Raw genomic sequence first — 17,080 nt, 5'->3', positions numbered from 1 at the left:
TTTTAGAACACAAATTATTACTCTCTTAGTTATTACTGTACAGGGAAAAAGTGAAAACTATGTGTCATGGTAAGTCTAAAACAGCAGGTCCATTGTAATCCCTGGGGTACACTGGAAAGGTGTATTCATGTTTCAAGGCTTCATTAGGCTGGGGAGATATAGTTGTAAACTTATCACCAGGTTCCCCAAAAGCATGCACTCAGAAACACAGTCACTACTGTCTCTTGTGGCTGCTCATAGATACTTATTTGAGCATCTACTTGAAAGGTGCCATATTAATAATTTTAAGCAGATATGCTGTAACATAATCTTCAGTCATTCCATGCAGAGAAACATCATGAGCTTTCTAAACAAATAAGGGTTTAACTTACATGTATATCCAACTATTTATTTTTACTTTGGGATTTTAAAAATGTTTTCCCATTTTTTCTTTAGTTTCAGCTATTTTCTGTGTGGTAAATAGATTGGTTTGAGTCTGTGGTCTAAGTACAGAGCTAAATTTTTTGTGATGCCCTAAATCTTAGGACAAATTTGATTCAAAAAAGGTTTTCCTGGATTTAAAGTAATGAGCTTTGAAAAGGTTATCCTCTGTGGCAGTAGATAAAATGAAACATATCCTAGGAAAATATACATATTTTAAGAAAAAGTTAAAATCAGAATGAAGAGGCTACTTTTGCTAGCTGTACACAGTGGCCATAATGAGAAGGGGAATTTCATCAGCTGAAAGTCAAAAGGACTTAAGGCTTATAAAATGATGATAAAAATATCAAATCTCAAAATAAAATACTAAAAGTGATGGGACTGAGACCATACCATTCAAGTCAGTACCAGTGAATTTTTCCACTCATTTGAATGGGAGCAGAATCAATTCCCTGAAAACTTCTGTTATCAATTACTTGAAACAATCTAATATTTCCCAGGGTCAAGAAGAATTTACTGTGAAAGAAATCCCTGACCCTAAAAAAGTGCAAGTCATAGCTGTTGTGGTAAATGGTACCAACCCACATAGCACAATGGAGCCTCTTGGTACTGCTGCAGAAAAGGAGGACTTGCTTTGACTGGAAGCTGCTTCTAATTTTCTCGGGGGGAAAAAATGTTACTTTGAAGTATTGTAGGCTTGACATTTTTGGCAGATAACTTGAGGAAGTGCTGGTATGCATTTAAGTGTCTTATACTCACTGGTACTCAGTTAGTTTTAATGAGCACACATGAATCTATCAAAATAGACCTTGAACCTGAAAACTTAAGCCAGGCACTTACAGAAACTTGTCCTGTCTGCTCTACCACTTCTAAACAATCTTTTATCATTGGTAGATGATATAACTGAGCCTGATACCAACCAGGGGTCAGATAAAGTTTCAGGAAACTGTCGTATCCTTCTTCACGTCATTAATAATAGAAAGAGCATGCACAGTCAGGAAGCAGAAGCTGGGCTGTTTTCATTATTACTCTACAGCACAGAAACATGGACCTCTCTGTTTTGCCAAACAACAACCATCCTGATAAATTCCTGCAACTAGAGGTTAAATCTTTAGTGAAAAGTTCTGCCCTTCTACCAGCCAACTGGGCAAAATTCCCAGAAGCAGCTTTACCTGGAGTGCAGCGGTGGCACAACAGGATCTATTCACAGGTAAGGTCTAAAAGAGGCTGACATTTTCCTGATTTTTCTTGTTTTAAGGATCAGTAGAAAAATTATGTGACATTGACACATCAGCTGTAGTTTCAGATTCCTGCATCTCTTAATGGGCATTGTTAACATTCCTGTATATTTTCCCATTGACCTCAGTGAGGATCAGTCTCCATGGAAGAGTTACTCTATTCAGGGGAATCCATTTACTTTATTTCAGTGTATTAGGCTTTCTACTGCTCTTTGTAACATTTTCATTGCATTTTCCAGAAAGTCTACTAAAGTCAAATACCACTTAATTTTACTAAAGGTGTGCATGGAATATGCTCTCTGAAGATCTAAGAAAAGCCCCAGATTTAAAACTGCAAGTGAAGTCATATATATTCCTTTAAACTTGATGAAAAGGCACGTTAGAGGGACATTAGAGATTCTTGCTACAAACATGTATTTACATAGCTCACTAAACTTCCTTTTTATTTTCCTTTTTTTTTTTTTTTTTTTTCCTCATTCAACTTTGGCCTTCCTGTTATACTGCAAGACAACTCTTGAAAGTGTGAAACATGCTGACTGCATTAATCCAGCTTATTACATAGAGGTAGCAGCAGCTCCTTGGTAAAAATGTAAATGTGCATTGCCTAGCGGAGGCCCTGGAGCTGGCGGAGGAGAAGTTCACGTCTGGATCAGCAGCAGTACAGCTGCATCAGCTCACACCCCTCTGGGCCCCATTTGCTGCTCCACAGTGCTCCTTCCCCGCTGCCCGGGGAGCCAGTCGCCTTTCCCCACGCCTAGCATGAGCAAAAGCTCCAAGGTCTGGTTCTTGTCAAGGATGGAGACATACATAAGTGCTTGCGGGGTGAGGGGGGTGATGGAGACGGGTCTACATTCTCAGGATCCTTAGGGTGGGGGTCTGATTCCCCAGGGGAATGAGGAGTAAGAGCCAAAAAACTTGAACCTGAGGGAAGGGAGGAGAATGATGCTGAATGTCTCCCACAGCTATTTCCTGTTGCACTTCTCCCCTTTCAGGCATTTCTCCCCATCAGCGCTCTAAACCCCTTTGCTCCCTCCCAGAGTCCATTCCAGTCCTCATCCAATTGCAGAAGTCCTCCCCCCGTGACACCCACTTCCATGCTCCCCCCTTACTTTCCCTACCCCAGACACCCTTCCCTCTGTCTGCTCCAGTGCCTCCAGCCACTCTGTTCGTGTTGTATAATCTTTGCTGGCGGCTCCCCAGGGAGCGCTGGGGCGGGGAACACGCGGCCGCCCGTAGGGTCCCATGCAAACAGCCCTTAACCAAGGGACGGAGCCTGAAGGATCCCAAACTATAGGGTATGGTGCAATGCTAGCCTCACCCTTTCCCCCCACCTAAGCCCCTCTTTTGTGCAGGAGGGAGGGAGGCAGCCACACACAGAGCCTCCTCCGCAGCAGGGATCTTTCTCCCCATTGTTGTCAATCAGGACGCACTGTCACCGAGCCAGAGCTGCAGAGCTGTGGGAGGATTAAAGATGTGTAGGGAGCCCAGTGCTTTTTGACTTGCGCTCTGCTTTTTTGCCACCAGCGAGAAGGTTTTCCTGGAACTCCGTGTCCCAGCCCCGAGATGGCAGTTTCAAAGGAAATGTCTGTACTTACTCACCATGCCTCCAAAAATGGAGTTTGCAAAGTGTTATTTTATAAGTGTTAAACCTAGGACACAATCTATACTTTCAAGTGTAGTCATTAGTGAATTCAAGCTGTTCAGATAAAATTCATTTTGCCATTCTCCCTCCCTTAGGAGCTTGCCTTCTTTTTCCCCTTTTGCTGACAATCAAAGAAAGGGAAAAGTACTGATGAGTTCCAGACATTAGAAGAAACACGATGGCACAGTGGAGAACTAATGGTGCAGGAATAACATATTTCACTTTAAGATGAGAGAGATAATGGGGTTAAGGGTTAGTTAACTCAGAAATGGAAAAAGGGAGGCAGGAGGGGGAGAGAGAATTCATTTCAGAACATGTGTGCATGATCGAAAGATTTCTAAAGTCGTTAGACCTTGAGAGTAGCCTAAATTCCCTCTTTAGAAGTTAATATTCTTTTAAAAAACCAATGCTACTCAGGGCTCCCTATGCAAAATGACAGCTCAGTGGTATGTCTGTGGTCTCTTCCAAACCTTTATTATGAGATCACTTAAATTCAAATGCACTGAAGTGCTTACATGTTTTGCCCACCTATAACTTTTAAAATTTGTTTCCATTATAAAAAGCAGCTTCATGTAATGACAAAAAGCTGCTGGTCTTTCTCCTTACTTTCCTCTTTGGTATTAGGCAAACTAAACAGCTTCTCTGCCTAGCATGTACTTTCATCATCTACTTTGACTAAAACAAACCATAAAGCAGTCCAGGAATTTTGGCCCTTCCTTGTGAAAAGCAGCATAAAAAGCCAAAACTTTCTCCTGCAAAAGGATCACTGCTGGCCTCATCCTGCTCGTCCTGACAATTTCCAGTCCTGCTGGACCCTTTGCCCCACAAGACGTTTTAATGCCCAGCACACACCCGGTGATTAATCCTCCACATCTATTTCTCATAGATGTCTCCCCTGTAGTCAACTGGTAGTTTTCTGCAATTCTCAGACTTCTCATTCTTGTCTATATTTCCCTCTCCCCCCCTATTTTTGGAAGACAGAAGACAGCATTCAGTCTTAGCAGTGTGCTAATTCTTGGCATGGTGGTTTTTTTGCCTTACAGATGAGTTAACACCTGTGTCCTTTCTTTGCTTGTTTCTCAGTATACCAGGACAAGAGGATATTTTAAAGCCTGTAAGTTAGGTGCCGGTTTAGAGTCACTTCATTGTTCCCTGGCTCATATGTGCATTATGTATTTCTACTCTCTCCCTTATTCTTCCCTTGACATCTGCAACTGGCCACAATAAGAGCCAGCTGCAAGGTTGGCAGGAGCTTTGGTCTGAGACTATACAAAAGTTTTTATGTAATGCACTCACAGCCCTGCAGAACTGCATTACCAGTGACAGATAAAACACCTTTTTTAACTAAACAATTCTTTACCACGAGTAGTCTCAATGATGCCCAATTAAAATAGTCCATATGAATATTCACTTTTCTCTAAATATCCCTCTTACTTTGGCTGGTGGCTTTTCAGTTTTGCAGCACCTGAGGCTGCCTTAATGTCTCTGACAAGGAATCCAGACCCCCTTCATTTCCTTCCTTAAGAAAAATTTCATTCCTAGAATCATCATTTGAAGATTTGAGTTGGAAGGGCCCTTCCTTACAGGTCATCTGGTTCCAACTCCTGTACCATAGGCAGAGATGTCTTCCACTTGAGCAGGTGTCTTCAAAGCCCCAGTTAGCCTGGCTGTGAACACTGTCAGGGATGGGGCATTCACAGCTTCTATGGGCAACACGTTCAAGTGTCTCACCATCCTCACAGGGAAGAATGTCATCCTTATAGCTAATCTAAACCTGCCCTCTTTCAGTTTAAAGCCATTTCCCTTGTCCTTTTTTTGTAAAAATTCTCTCTTCAGCTTTCTTGTCAGACATCTGACAAAGATGTGTGTATGTACCAGAAGGCTGCTACATTGCCTTCTACTCTTGTGGCCATCTCTTCCCCAGGCTAGACAGCCCCAGCTTGCTGAAACTGTTTTCACTGGAGAAGACATCTTCTGATCATCTTTGCGGCCTCATCTGGACTTGCTCAGGCTTCTCAGGAATCCTTGATGTGACCTGTGTGCCCTTCACATTTCCTTTTACACCTTTGGTGAATCCTTGCCTTCCCTATTGCTTTTCCATAGCACCTCCCATGAGGTATGGTTTTTTGAATGAAGCTCTCAAGTGCTAATAGCAAAAGAGCTTTTTTATTTTCCAAATGTCTTGCAACACCTGTACAGTTGATACACCTACCACAGGGATTCTGGGCTACACCCTAGCAGTTTTTTGTTTGCCTTCAAAATAGCTCTCTACATCAGAAAAATATCCTTACAAGTGCAGGGAGGGCTCCTCCACAATCTGTTACAATCTGTTTGCACAACAGAGGGTTACAGTATTAAACAAACTACTAACAAATACAGTGACCACCACAATTCACTTTCATTAGAATTGAGAAAGCTGTTATGAAACAAATCCTGTAGTATCTAGTGGCTGTAGGTTTCTGTAGGACTGGCTTCGTTAAAATTTTGAGCTGTAGCTGCCCATCAACAACATATCTTACTTTCCCTGAATATCACTGCTAGCATCAGGTGGAAACTGGGGCTAGCCATGGGAGCAGAGAAACTGGTTCTGTGACAGCCTGGGCCTGGGTAGGAAGGCTGGGTGTCACCCTGGGGTTTCAAGGGCAAAAGTCCCTTTGGTGGCGAAATAGATGAGAGATAGGCACAATCTGATGCCCTGACAAAGAACCACTTTAATAAGAAGCAAAACAACAAACAGCAAACCCATCTCAGTATAGGGTGCACCAAAAAAGGCGAGGGCTGGGGGAGGGTGTTGCAATAATTTATATAGGATAGGACAAGGGCAGCATCTGAGGGCAGGGAACCAATAGGGAGAGAGGATTATCTTATCATTGTGGCAAAAAGTAACCAATGGTAACAAGGGGAACAGAGAATTTTCTAGTCTAATCTACACAGGGAGCTTCCATGAGGCCTTGTGTGTGAGATTTCTCTCTCCCTGACCAGGGGGATTTTTGCCCATGGCCTTAGCTCAAGGCTTTCTTCGACCCCAACAGGTTCTGTTGGGGGGTGGGGGGAAGGAAAGAAAAGCTTGAGTTCCAGGAAGTAAATTTCCTCCATTGCTTCACTGTCTCTTTGTTCTCTTCTTTCAGGTAGATGGGCTTGAAACAAGGTCTAGCCTTAACTGTTGATGTCCTGGGTTTGATAGGTGATACCTCATATCACAGGCTGAGAAGAGAATGGTTAGGCTCTTGGGTTGTTTTGGTGCTATCTACAACAATAGCAGTGGCAACTGAAGAATGAAGTCGAGATAAGAATGAGATTAAAATGTTTCCTAATAATAAAGACTAAATTATAGCATTAGCTATATGTATTGTGATGTATGCATAATTTGCATTATAAAATAATCAGCAAGAAAAAAACATGGAGTAGGCATATGTTGACTCAGTGATAGAACTAACATTGACCCTCTGTAGATCTTTGGACGTTTCACAGAATACTAGTACTTGTACATGACAAGTCTTTGGGTCTGTCAAAGATCAAACACCGCTGTATTGTTGTAGCTCAAACACAGCTATATATGTGTAGATCAAACACAGCTATATATGTGCAAGTCGAGCACTTTTCATCTTGTTAAATAAGTATTTCACAAATGTGATTTATCTACAGTTTTCAGTGTTCTTCATAATTACTACTCCTTTGATTATTTGCTGTTCACTCCTTCCATTCAGTGAATAATAACATAAATTGCCTTTGACTTGTTCTGTTCTACTCTCATTCACTCTGTCTTCTGATATTCAGTGTGTATTTTATGAATTCTGTAAAGGATATTAATACCTAAATTTACAATATTTTTCTCTTTCTTTGAATGTTTGCTGCATGAGTCTGTGACAAAGGTTGGGAGGTGTTTTGAATCTTAAAAAAATGCAAAGAAGTAGCTTTTGCAAAAATTATTACTAGCAAGCATATTTTTTGTTATCTGATCTTAAGTTTCTCTGCCTCTAGAAATGCATAGGTTTAGTGCAATATTGTTCCTATTCTTTCATAAGATTTCTTAGACCTAAAATTTAAGAGCTTTGCACGTGATTCTAATTTCTGTTCTTTGTTTTCCCTAACTAGTCAGTAGGACATATCTACTGCAGAAATTTTACAATTAATATCTGCTGTACTCAAACACATTCTCCTAATCAGTTTGCTACTTCAATGTCTGTTCTCTAAAATTTCTGCAAACTATTTCCTACCCCAAATTCCTGTCCAGTTCTCCTGATAAAACCCAGTTACCCCTCCCAATCTATTCCCTCTCTAATCTGCTCCAAGCCACCAGACTTTCCTCATGCCCATGAAATGAAAGGTACTTCAGACAGTAAGGGAAAAAAGTTTTGCCACAAAGAACTGTTTTTATGAACAAATTTTTGCATCATGCCATCTATTCCAAGTTTTGGAGAAATTTATCTAAAACAGCTTTAAAAATTACTGTCAAGTCACATTCTTTTCACAACATTTTAGCCTAGGGAGACCAATCATCCCCTGGTGAGACGCTTCGCGTTCTTCAGCAAAATGTTCTCCAAGTTCAACTGTTTAGCAAGCCTGAGGGAAAAGTCATTAAGGTCCATGACAAATCTTAAATAAGAAATAAAGTAAATAAAATAAAATGCAGTCAGAAAGAAAAGGCAGTTAGAAACACCAGCTCAGCTGAAATCTGGCCAGTACAGCCCAGAGGGCTTCAGTGCCAGCTGTAACTGTGATGAAGAGTAATATTATCAGGGGATACATGAAGGCAAAGGAACGACATATGGAAATTATGAACTAACAGAAAGATGGGAGGTCACTGATGATCCACCCGCCTACTAATGGCAATTATTGCTGGGAAACATGCTTAGTCACTTCTGCAGGATTTCCTGATAGGAATGCCAGCATGATGCTTCCTCCTAGAGTTTCTTAGACAAAGTCTGTTGTTTTCTCTTCTCCACCTTCACTTTCTGAAGGAAATCAGTCCTTATACTTCCTTCTACACCTGCCTACATCAGAGCAGTGTATACGAGTCTATACATGCACACAGACACTGCAGTCATAGAGTAAGTGATGGCACACAGCAGCTGACTTCCACTGAAAGTGGATTCACTAGCTCACTAAGAGGGCAGAAAGTCACTCAAGTAGAAGAAGTACACTTTTTTTTTTTTTTTTTTTTTTTTAAATCTAGAGATCTCAGTAAAAGTGAAAAATTCAGGTAAAGTCATCCTTACATGGAAGTAAGTTCCCCAAAACCCAGCTTCTTCATTCGCTGTTTATTATGTGCATTTTACCTTATGTGCATCAGGTGCTGCCCACACCTTTGTGATTTCTGAGAGTGGGAGAGGGGTGGAGTTTGCCTCCTCCCAGCATACCTGACACAGGACCACTGGGTCAGGCCAAGGCTCCCCCTGACTCAACATAAAGCTCCTCAGGACAAAAGTACTAATGAGGAGGGATGACTTTGCTCTGTGTTGGTTCTAAAATCCTGAGAGATGGGAGAGGTGTCAGTGTAAGACAAAGAGTCTGCAAAAAGCAGGTCTTCTAGGTAGCTGACACACTGTGGTACCATAGATCAGGAAGAGGTTAATTGAAAGTCTTAGGGATGGAAGGTTGTGACAAATATTGAATAGCTTGGACTAAAGGGTCTGATTGCATTCCTCCAAGCAATTACAGATTAAAAAGTATCGTAACTTCTACTTTACAAACCCCTAAAGAGGCTCTTAATGCTGTTTTAAGAGGCAGCTTGTGATTTCTCAAAAAATATGATCCCACCAGGGCTGTTCTTCTTCCTCCTCCCTTGACACGCACATGTTCTAAAAGATCTTATTTAATAGCTTTTGGTATTGGGAGGTGCTCAGGCATTTAATTACCTGTGAATTCTGACAGAGCCCTCAGTTGAATGAGGAGCCTCTTCGACATCCTGACATGGGTCTAGCATTTAAGAGTGTGAACAGAACTGTGAGTCACACCCCTGCTATCAGAGATGCATTTCCAGTTGAGGTTGTCATTTACACACCATTGCCCCTGTGATCATTCTGCTTTGCCCTTATATCTTTGCTTCTGCATCACACATCCATGGCTTTCACCAGAACCACAATGTTCTACTGCAGTTCTCTATAGCACTGCTTCACTAAAGAAGAGGCTCTCTTCCAGCAGGCATTATAATGTCAGTTCACATTTGCAAAAGAACTTAATGTTCAGATTGTACCCACCTGCTTTCCCCAGAAGGAAGAAATCTGTCCAGATTGAGCAGTCAATGTCTCTCGCTGTAGAAATTTGCCAAAAGGAGAAAAATGGTTGCACGTGTAGTTTGAAAATTATTCTGTTGCATTACAAGTGATAATTCTGGAAGGGGGCCTGAATTGTAGGAAATGCAAATGAAAGCCAGGTTCTGATCTAACTTGTGTCTTACAGAGAGAAAAGAAAACTCTCACTGAGCTGCCAGGCTTAGACTTGAACATGGTCAATCAAGAAATAATAGACAAATCCCTGGGGAAACACATTACTCCTATCACACTGAAATCCACAATCAAGAGCAACCCATTGTACAGTGATATCCATGTGGATGACGACTGGGAGGAGAAGAAAAAGACCCCTTCCTGGACTGTGCAAGACTATGACAGACAGTCACTGCACTCTAACTTGGCCAGCCACATAAAGGTAATTGGCTGTTGTGCTGAGTTTGAGGAAGTGAATTACTGTGAGCTCTGTGGTGCATGCATAAATCACCGTGCAGCCCTCTTGGACTTTTAGGTGGGATTACAGAAGTAAATGCGAGGTATTTTCTGGTACAGACATGACACTAACAGGACTCTGATCAGGAAAGAAGTCTACATATCTAGTGAGACTCCAGGAATTTAAAATTTACAGTACATGACCTCTGATTAGAGAAACTCTTAAACCACAACACCGTACAACTCAGCTTCCATATTTACACAGGAAAGAGCTATAAATGTGGCCCTTAAATACTATATAGTCACTTTAATAACTGTTCATAGCAAAATTCTGTTATCAAATTACATATATTTTTCTCAGTTTCATCCACACTATACAGGATCCTGTCATCCTGTGGGTTGCACAAATCACTTGAAGGATTACTTTTGGTTTTGGTTTTTTTATTCCTTTTTTCCAGTTTTTGAAAAGGGAGTCAGAACTGTGTTTATACAATGACATCTCTTCTTGAGAACACAACATGGTTTGTTCTGGGTTTTTAAACACATTGCAATGGCTGGTGTCCTACTTTTCGTACCTGGATGAAAAGTGTGGTTTTAATTTTCCCCAGTGGAATATTTGCAGCATCTGGAAAGTAGTGCAACCTACATTCCAGTGAAAGTGTCTTGCATATGTGTTGTGATGTCTTAAATTCATTAATCAGTATCTGATGATAGCCAAAATACTTCTGGGTATGTTCTAATGAATTTCTGTGTAAAAGAGAAACTGATTTAATTTTCTGATTTTTCTTCTAGGAAAATCCTAATGATCTACAGTTCTGGATGGGGGATATTTATACTCCTGGGTATGATACCTTGTTAAAAAAGAAAGAGAGAGAAAAAAAGCATTCAAAATATTGCCGAATCATTCTGCTCACAGTACTAGCCATTTGCATCCTAATTACTGTAATCACACTAAGTGTTTTACTTACTTAGGATAGCCAAATGATGATGGAAACTTTTCTCAATAATTATTTTTATGAAATTATTCCCTTCTCTGGTTTCATTTGAATTCAATTTTTTTTTTTTTTTTATCACAAACACAATTTATTTGACATCGCTTCTTCAAAACATCCCTGTACAGTACAAGGAGTTAACCCTGAAAAGTGACAAATACATGAGCATGGCAGAATGTCTCCTTACAGGTATAATTTAAAAAGAAAACTCAATCTCTTTTAGTGCTTTCTTTGGACTAGTGATTTAAGTCAGTATGTGTGGTATGTTATATATTGTGTGTATGGACAGCCAGCTGACTATTTCTTCTAATAAACCCCTACCATCCTCTTTGCCTTTTTTTGGTAGCCATTTTTAGAATATAGAAAAGCATTATAAACCATCATTTAAGATATCATAAAGAATTATAAAACAAAAATTAACACATTACTTAGTGACTGAATGCATTGCTGCAATGATGCAGCATGTAGTAAAAGCCAGCCTAAATGCATAATTTTTTTTTTTTTTACATTTGTCAGAGAAGAAAAACAACAGTTAGATCACTGAGTTTCTATCAAAGAAATTCCCTGAGACCTGTTACAGAGTTCTTCCATCACTAGGTCACCTTCTTTCAACATACAGTATTTCTGTCATCCCAAAAGATGGGGTGACAATTTTTTTCTGTTGTTTTTTTAACAAAATCTGGGAAGTACTGTAATATAAACTGGAATTAATGCACCTTAAAATTTTTAAACTTATATAACCAGGCTCTGAAAAAGGATCTTTGTCAATTGAAGGAACAAAACTAAATGCTTAGAGCACACAGAGAGTTAAGTTAATAAACTTCAGAATAATCCAGGGGAATCAAAACATGAGATGAAATGACAAAATATAAAGTGAGTGAACAGAGACAACAACTTTTAGTAATTATTTCCTTTCTGAAATGATACTCCGGGTGCTACAAACCCTTTATACCTCTATATTTGGGATTTAAGGAGCTATGAATACTATTGAGATAGGGATTTCCCTTTTGAAAGAGAATCTCACAGTTGCACAGAAGCTGGAAAGTTCAGGTTATACCAGGTCTGCTTCTTGTCTCCCAGAACGTGCTTTGGATTAGTCAGGAATAGAACTAAGGTAGAAGGTTTGTACTATCCTCTCTGAATTCTAGCATGTGCCCTGATTGATTCTTGTGTGTGCTGTGACTTTTTGGCCTCTTCTCTAGCTTATACTATAATTAGTTTGAAGATTCATCTTAAAAAATTCAAGCTAAAAAAAGCTTAGTGTTTTAATTTGGTGTGCAGACAGCAGCAAAATAGTGGCAGCATTTAAATGCATATGCATAAAATTAGTATCCCTGTTACAAAATTGGACATTGCTGTAAATATACAAGGGAACTCAGTCTTCCTGCAGTTTCAGTGCAAGTGGGGGTTCTTGTCTGAAAGATCAGGCCCATTCAGTTTACAAAAGTAAGAGCTTGGGAGCATTTTACAAGACTAATAGCTGACATTATGAAGTAACTACTCACATTAAACCAACAATACTTGACTTTTTTCCAGCCCAAGTACATTTGATTTAAGTGCATTGCATATAATGCAGAGATGTACTTTTGTAAATTATTGAGGCCTGCAGGCTGGAAGCCTAAAAGCAAAGAGCTCTGTAATTTCCAGGAAAACAGCCAATAATGCGATTTTCTCAACTGCATTACTCTGAGACCGCCTAGCTGAAAGAACTAAAGCCGTTTTCTCCACAAGTTCTCTACGGGCTGCTTTAGTGCGATTTCACTGCTGTCACCTAGCGGAGAGACAGCAAAGAGGAAAAACGTGTCAGGCGCGAAGATACCGGTTTGGACTAATTTTAAAATTCTTAAATATTTTTAAGTGGTTTGTTTGTTTGTTTGTTGTTTGTTTTGGTTTTGTTTTTGTTTTTGTTTTTTGTTTGTTTGTTTGTTTTTGTGGGGTTTTGTGGGTTTTGGGGGGTTTTTTGTTTGTTTGTTTGGGGTTTTTTTGTTTTTGTTTTTGGTTTTTGTGGTTTTTTGTTTGTTTTTTTGTTTTTTGTTTTTTATAGTGTCATGTTTGTCCCGGATGCGGGGGAAGGGCCGCGGGGCGATGCGGACTCCTTTGGTGACCCCTCGCGGCGGAGCGCGGCGGGCGGGGCGACACCGCCGCTCCAGCGGGGTCCCGGGAGGGGGCGCGGGCTGCGGAGGGCGGCAGGGCAGGGCAGGGAAAGGCAGGGCAGGGAAAGGAAGGGAAGGCTGCTCTGAGCCCGTCGGGAGCGTCTGCCCACCCTTGGAGGAGGGGTCTTGCTGCCGTGCCCCTCGGAGAGCGCTCGCTTGGGGAGAGCCCATTGTCTGCCGAAACGCGAACTGTGCTCTTGGTAATGGGAAAATAGACAACACTTGAATGCTTTGAGAGGAACCAACCAGCTAGCTCAACAGACTGTGAGACTAAGACTTTTCTTCAGGGGAGAGTGGTGGGGCCTTGGGATCTTTTGTGCCATGTGTTAACTAAAAGCAACGAATTAGACAACACTCCATTAACCATTTGATGCAGTATTACTTTACATATCATGTAGGAAAAAACCTAAACTTTTGATTGATAGACATTGCTGTATGTTGTTTCATTTGTCATGTGAGTTTTTTGGTTTTGTTGGTTTGGGTAGTTTGGGGCTCTTTTAATTCATTAGTGACAGAGACTGAAGAAGACAAGTCATCAGACAACATAATAAACTAGCATCAGTATTGGTGGTTGGAGAACAGAATGCTTAGTGTATTCCAAAAGTTAAAAAACTGTAAGAAAAGGAGGCTCAGGGGGACATTGTCGCTCTCTATAGCTACATGAAAAGAAGTTGTAGACATGTGTGTTTCAGCCTCTTTTCCAAGATAACAAATGGCAGAACAAGAGGAAATGGCCTCAAGTTGTGCCTGGGAAGGTTTGGAACCGATATTATAAAAAATTCTTCACTGAAATGGTTGTCATGCACTGAAATAGGTTGCCCAGAGAAGTGATGGAGTCACCACCTATAGAAGTGTTCAAAAGATGTATGGACATGGTTTGTATGGACGTGGTTTAGTGGTCATTTCAGTGGTGCTGGTTTAAGAGTTGGCACTGATTAACTTAGAGCTGTTTTCTACCCTTAATCATTGCATGATTCCATGAATGAAACAACTCTACTAGGTAAGTTTCCAGTAAGTAATCTCTGTTTAAACTGGTCTCTTCCTACCCTAAGAGCACACTTATATTATAATATAATTTCATACTTTCACAGAATTACAGAATATGCTGAACTGTAAGGAACCTATCAGGATCATCAACTCCCACTCCTGGCCCTGCACAGGACATCCCAAGAATCTCACAATGTTCCTGAGACTACTGCTTGGATGCTTCATGAACGCTGTAACCAGTTTCCTGGGGAGCCAATTCCAGCGCCCGATCACTCCCTGGGTCTTTTCCTGGCATCCAACCTAAACCTCACTCAGCTTCATTCCATTTCTTCAAGTCCTGTCACTGGTTACAGGAGTGAAGGGGTTGGTACCTGTTCCTCTGTTTTTTCCTGTGTGGATTTTGAAGACCTGTGGGAGGTCTCCCCTCAGGGTCCTCCTGGCTGAACAGACCAAGTGACCTCAGCCCCTCCTCATAAGTCTTCCCCTCCAGACCCCTGACCATCCTCACAGCCCTCCTTTGGATGCTTTCCAATAGCTTAAAGTCTTTTTTATTTTGTGGCCCCCAGCACTCAAGGTGAGGCTGCCCCAGTGCAGAGCAGAGCAGGACAACCCCCTCCCTTGCCTGGCTGTGCCTGATGCCCCCCAGGACAGGGTTGGCCCTGTTGGCTGGCTCATGATCAACTTGCCCTCAACAAGGACCCCAAGTCCCTCTCCTGCTGCCCTGCAGAAAACTTATTTTCAATAACACTTTAAACAGGTGCTTAAAGATAAGAAAGAAGTAAAGTTTGCATCAGAACATAAACAAACCTTGGTATGATTTAAAAAATTTTATTCCAATAGTAATCAGCTCAAATAGCAGCAAGGATTCCCATGTAGTCAGTGAAACTTAACATACCACACTAAGCTGATACATCAATATCTTACCAGAACCTCTAAAAAGATGTAGGACAATGGTAAAGCGGTGGTAGAATAATGCCTTTTACTGGGAAAACTAGAATTTGCAATACCATTAAAGAATTTGCTCCTATAGACTGCACAGAGCAACCGGGAAGCAAATAAGAGTTCTGCAGATTGTGCCCATTCATAATTGCACTGGCAATTACCGTATTTCACAAATGATTTTCGGGAAATAACCTTTTCTCCAGTAAGTAAGGATTAGCTTTTAAAACTACCCAATCAATTGAACTTTTTTACTGGCTTTCGCTACAACTACTCTCCCAACTCACTAGAACATACTGGAAGATTCTGCTGAGGAAATTCCCAGCCTTTGTCTTTCTTTGTTTCGTTCTTCTCATCCCAAAAATATCCAGAAATATGCAACTATGTTCTCATGTTATTTTGGTTTTGGCCTGTAAAGTTGCTGAAAACAGAGTCCTGCATGGTTCTGGCAGTTCAACAGGCACAGTTTGGGAAAATTACATCTACCACTCCTCTTCAGTAAAGCACAGACCTGGTCCATGGAAAGGATCTAACAGGGCTTTTTGATTGAGCAGGGTACACGTTTTCATCTTCCAGCCTAAGTTTTTTTCCTTCTAATGTGCGTATTACAGAGAGCATGGTCTATAACAAAAAAAGGGCAGGGTAAGAGACAGTTTTGAATTTGCCATGAGTAAAATTAGCTGATCACATCAGGATTTGAAAAAGAAAGAAACAATGTGAGTTGTGAGTTGCAATATACTATATAAATATCTCTGGGTAGGGGAGAAGTTACCCTTTATGATATTTTGGTGAGTGAATGGTGAATGAATGACCATAACAACCAAACGTGTGTGGACGCTGTGTATCTCTACTATCTATCACTGAAAGATTAGGAAGGTCTGCCACAAACTTTCCTACCCAAGTCCCACTGATTAGTTCAAAGATATTTTGAAGCAGATCAGACTGCTGAATACACTCTAAGGACCTATTCTACATAGTTATGCTCCTTAAGTTGAGTAATTCACTGAAATACAAATTTATGGGGGATCTAATCAGCCATCAGACAGTCATCCAGCTAAACAAATGCAATGCTTCTGTCAACTATTTTCTTAGGTGGTTTTATTGGTTAGAAGACACATGCAGATATGAAAAGTTAGACTAGCAGTTACTTGCTGTAAAAAGTGACAGGTGTATAATCTCTTTGTTGCACAAGATAAATTTTAAAATATTTTAGCACATAGTATTTTAAGTGGATTACACTTTTTGATTTAACAACAGCACTTCCTCCTATATAGCTTTCTTTGTGAAAAATGCCTTTAGAATTATCTACTTCATTTTTTCCTTTTTTCCTTATATATATATATATATGTATATATATAGCCTTAATTAGTTTTATTTTGTGGAAAGTTCTGCTGGGCCCTTACCTGCATGGCCATAACCTGTCTATTTGCAAACCTGAACCTGATTATTCGCATTCTAGAGAAAAGTATTACTGAATGCAGGAAATACTCCTATGTCTGTGAGACCCTGCCTGTATTGAAAGGCTTTCTCTGTTCCAACTCTTATTTCCCATGATATTGGTTTGGACTCAAGACTCTGCTACACCCCTATTCAGGTACCTGGATTCATAGGTAGGAACATGACATTTGCCATGGTTCAATTAAATTTTCAGCAACCTCATGGCACTGCAAACTCATAATTGTAAGTCAAGTTTGATAGGCCTGTGCCCACTTATAGTCCATTGTCTGAAAGGAGGACAACAGAACAACGGTAGAGAAAAAGAAGTTTTTTCATGTAAGAAGAAATATGTAACTTCATGAATCTAAATTTAAAAGATTTAACTTGCAAGATCTGGAGTTTGTGGGAGAATTGTCCCCTACCCTCCTCTTAAAAAAGCCCACATTCCAGGCAAATTTCTGCTGATAAACAGATGTAATTCAAGTTTGAGCTGAGGTGGAGTTTGAATGAATATGTGCTTTTTGACCTGATCCCTCTGTCCTTCTTGATTTCTTCCTTTTGCAGCTGATTCTTAGTGAGCTTCTCTCTAGGAGCAGTCTGGCCAGTGGTG

The 17,080-nt window shown here is 40.5% G+C and overlaps 1 protein-coding gene across 1 annotated transcript; it reads left to right on the top strand.

Moving 5' to 3' along the window:
- The first annotated feature begins 1,450 nt into the window (after positions 1-1,450).
- On the top strand, positions 1,451-10,934 carry MINAR2 (membrane integral NOTCH2 associated receptor 2). Its single transcript, XM_066338736.1, has 3 exons — positions 1,451-1,630; positions 9,703-9,948; positions 10,755-10,934. The coding sequence occupies exons 1-3, from the start codon at positions 1,466-1,468 to the stop codon at positions 10,932-10,934; spliced, it is 591 nt and encodes a 196-aa protein (XP_066194833.1). The 5' UTR covers positions 1,451-1,465.
- The last annotated feature ends 6,146 nt before the right edge of the window (positions 10,935-17,080 follow it).

Source organism: Sylvia atricapilla, chromosome Z (genome assembly GCF_009819655.1).
Source record: "Sylvia atricapilla isolate bSylAtr1 chromosome Z, bSylAtr1.pri, whole genome shotgun sequence".
Taxonomy (NCBI): Eukaryota; Metazoa; Chordata; class Aves; order Passeriformes; family Sylviidae; genus Sylvia; species Sylvia atricapilla.
This window is presented reverse-complemented; position numbering and strand designations above follow the sequence as displayed.

Excerpts from the sequence above, each read along its gene's own strand:
- MINAR2 (XM_066338736.1), top strand. The coding sequence starts at position 1,466 with ATGGACCTCTCTGTTTTGCCAAACAACAACCATCCTGATAAATTCCTG. Across the intron at positions 1,631-9,702 it reads ACAACAGGATCTATTCACAG|AGAGAAAAGAAAACTCTCAC; the intron begins GTAAGGTCTAAA and ends TGTGTCTTACAG. Across the intron at positions 9,949-10,754 it reads ACTTGGCCAGCCACATAAAG|GAAAATCCTAATGATCTACA; the intron begins GTAATTGGCTGT and ends TTTTTCTTCTAG.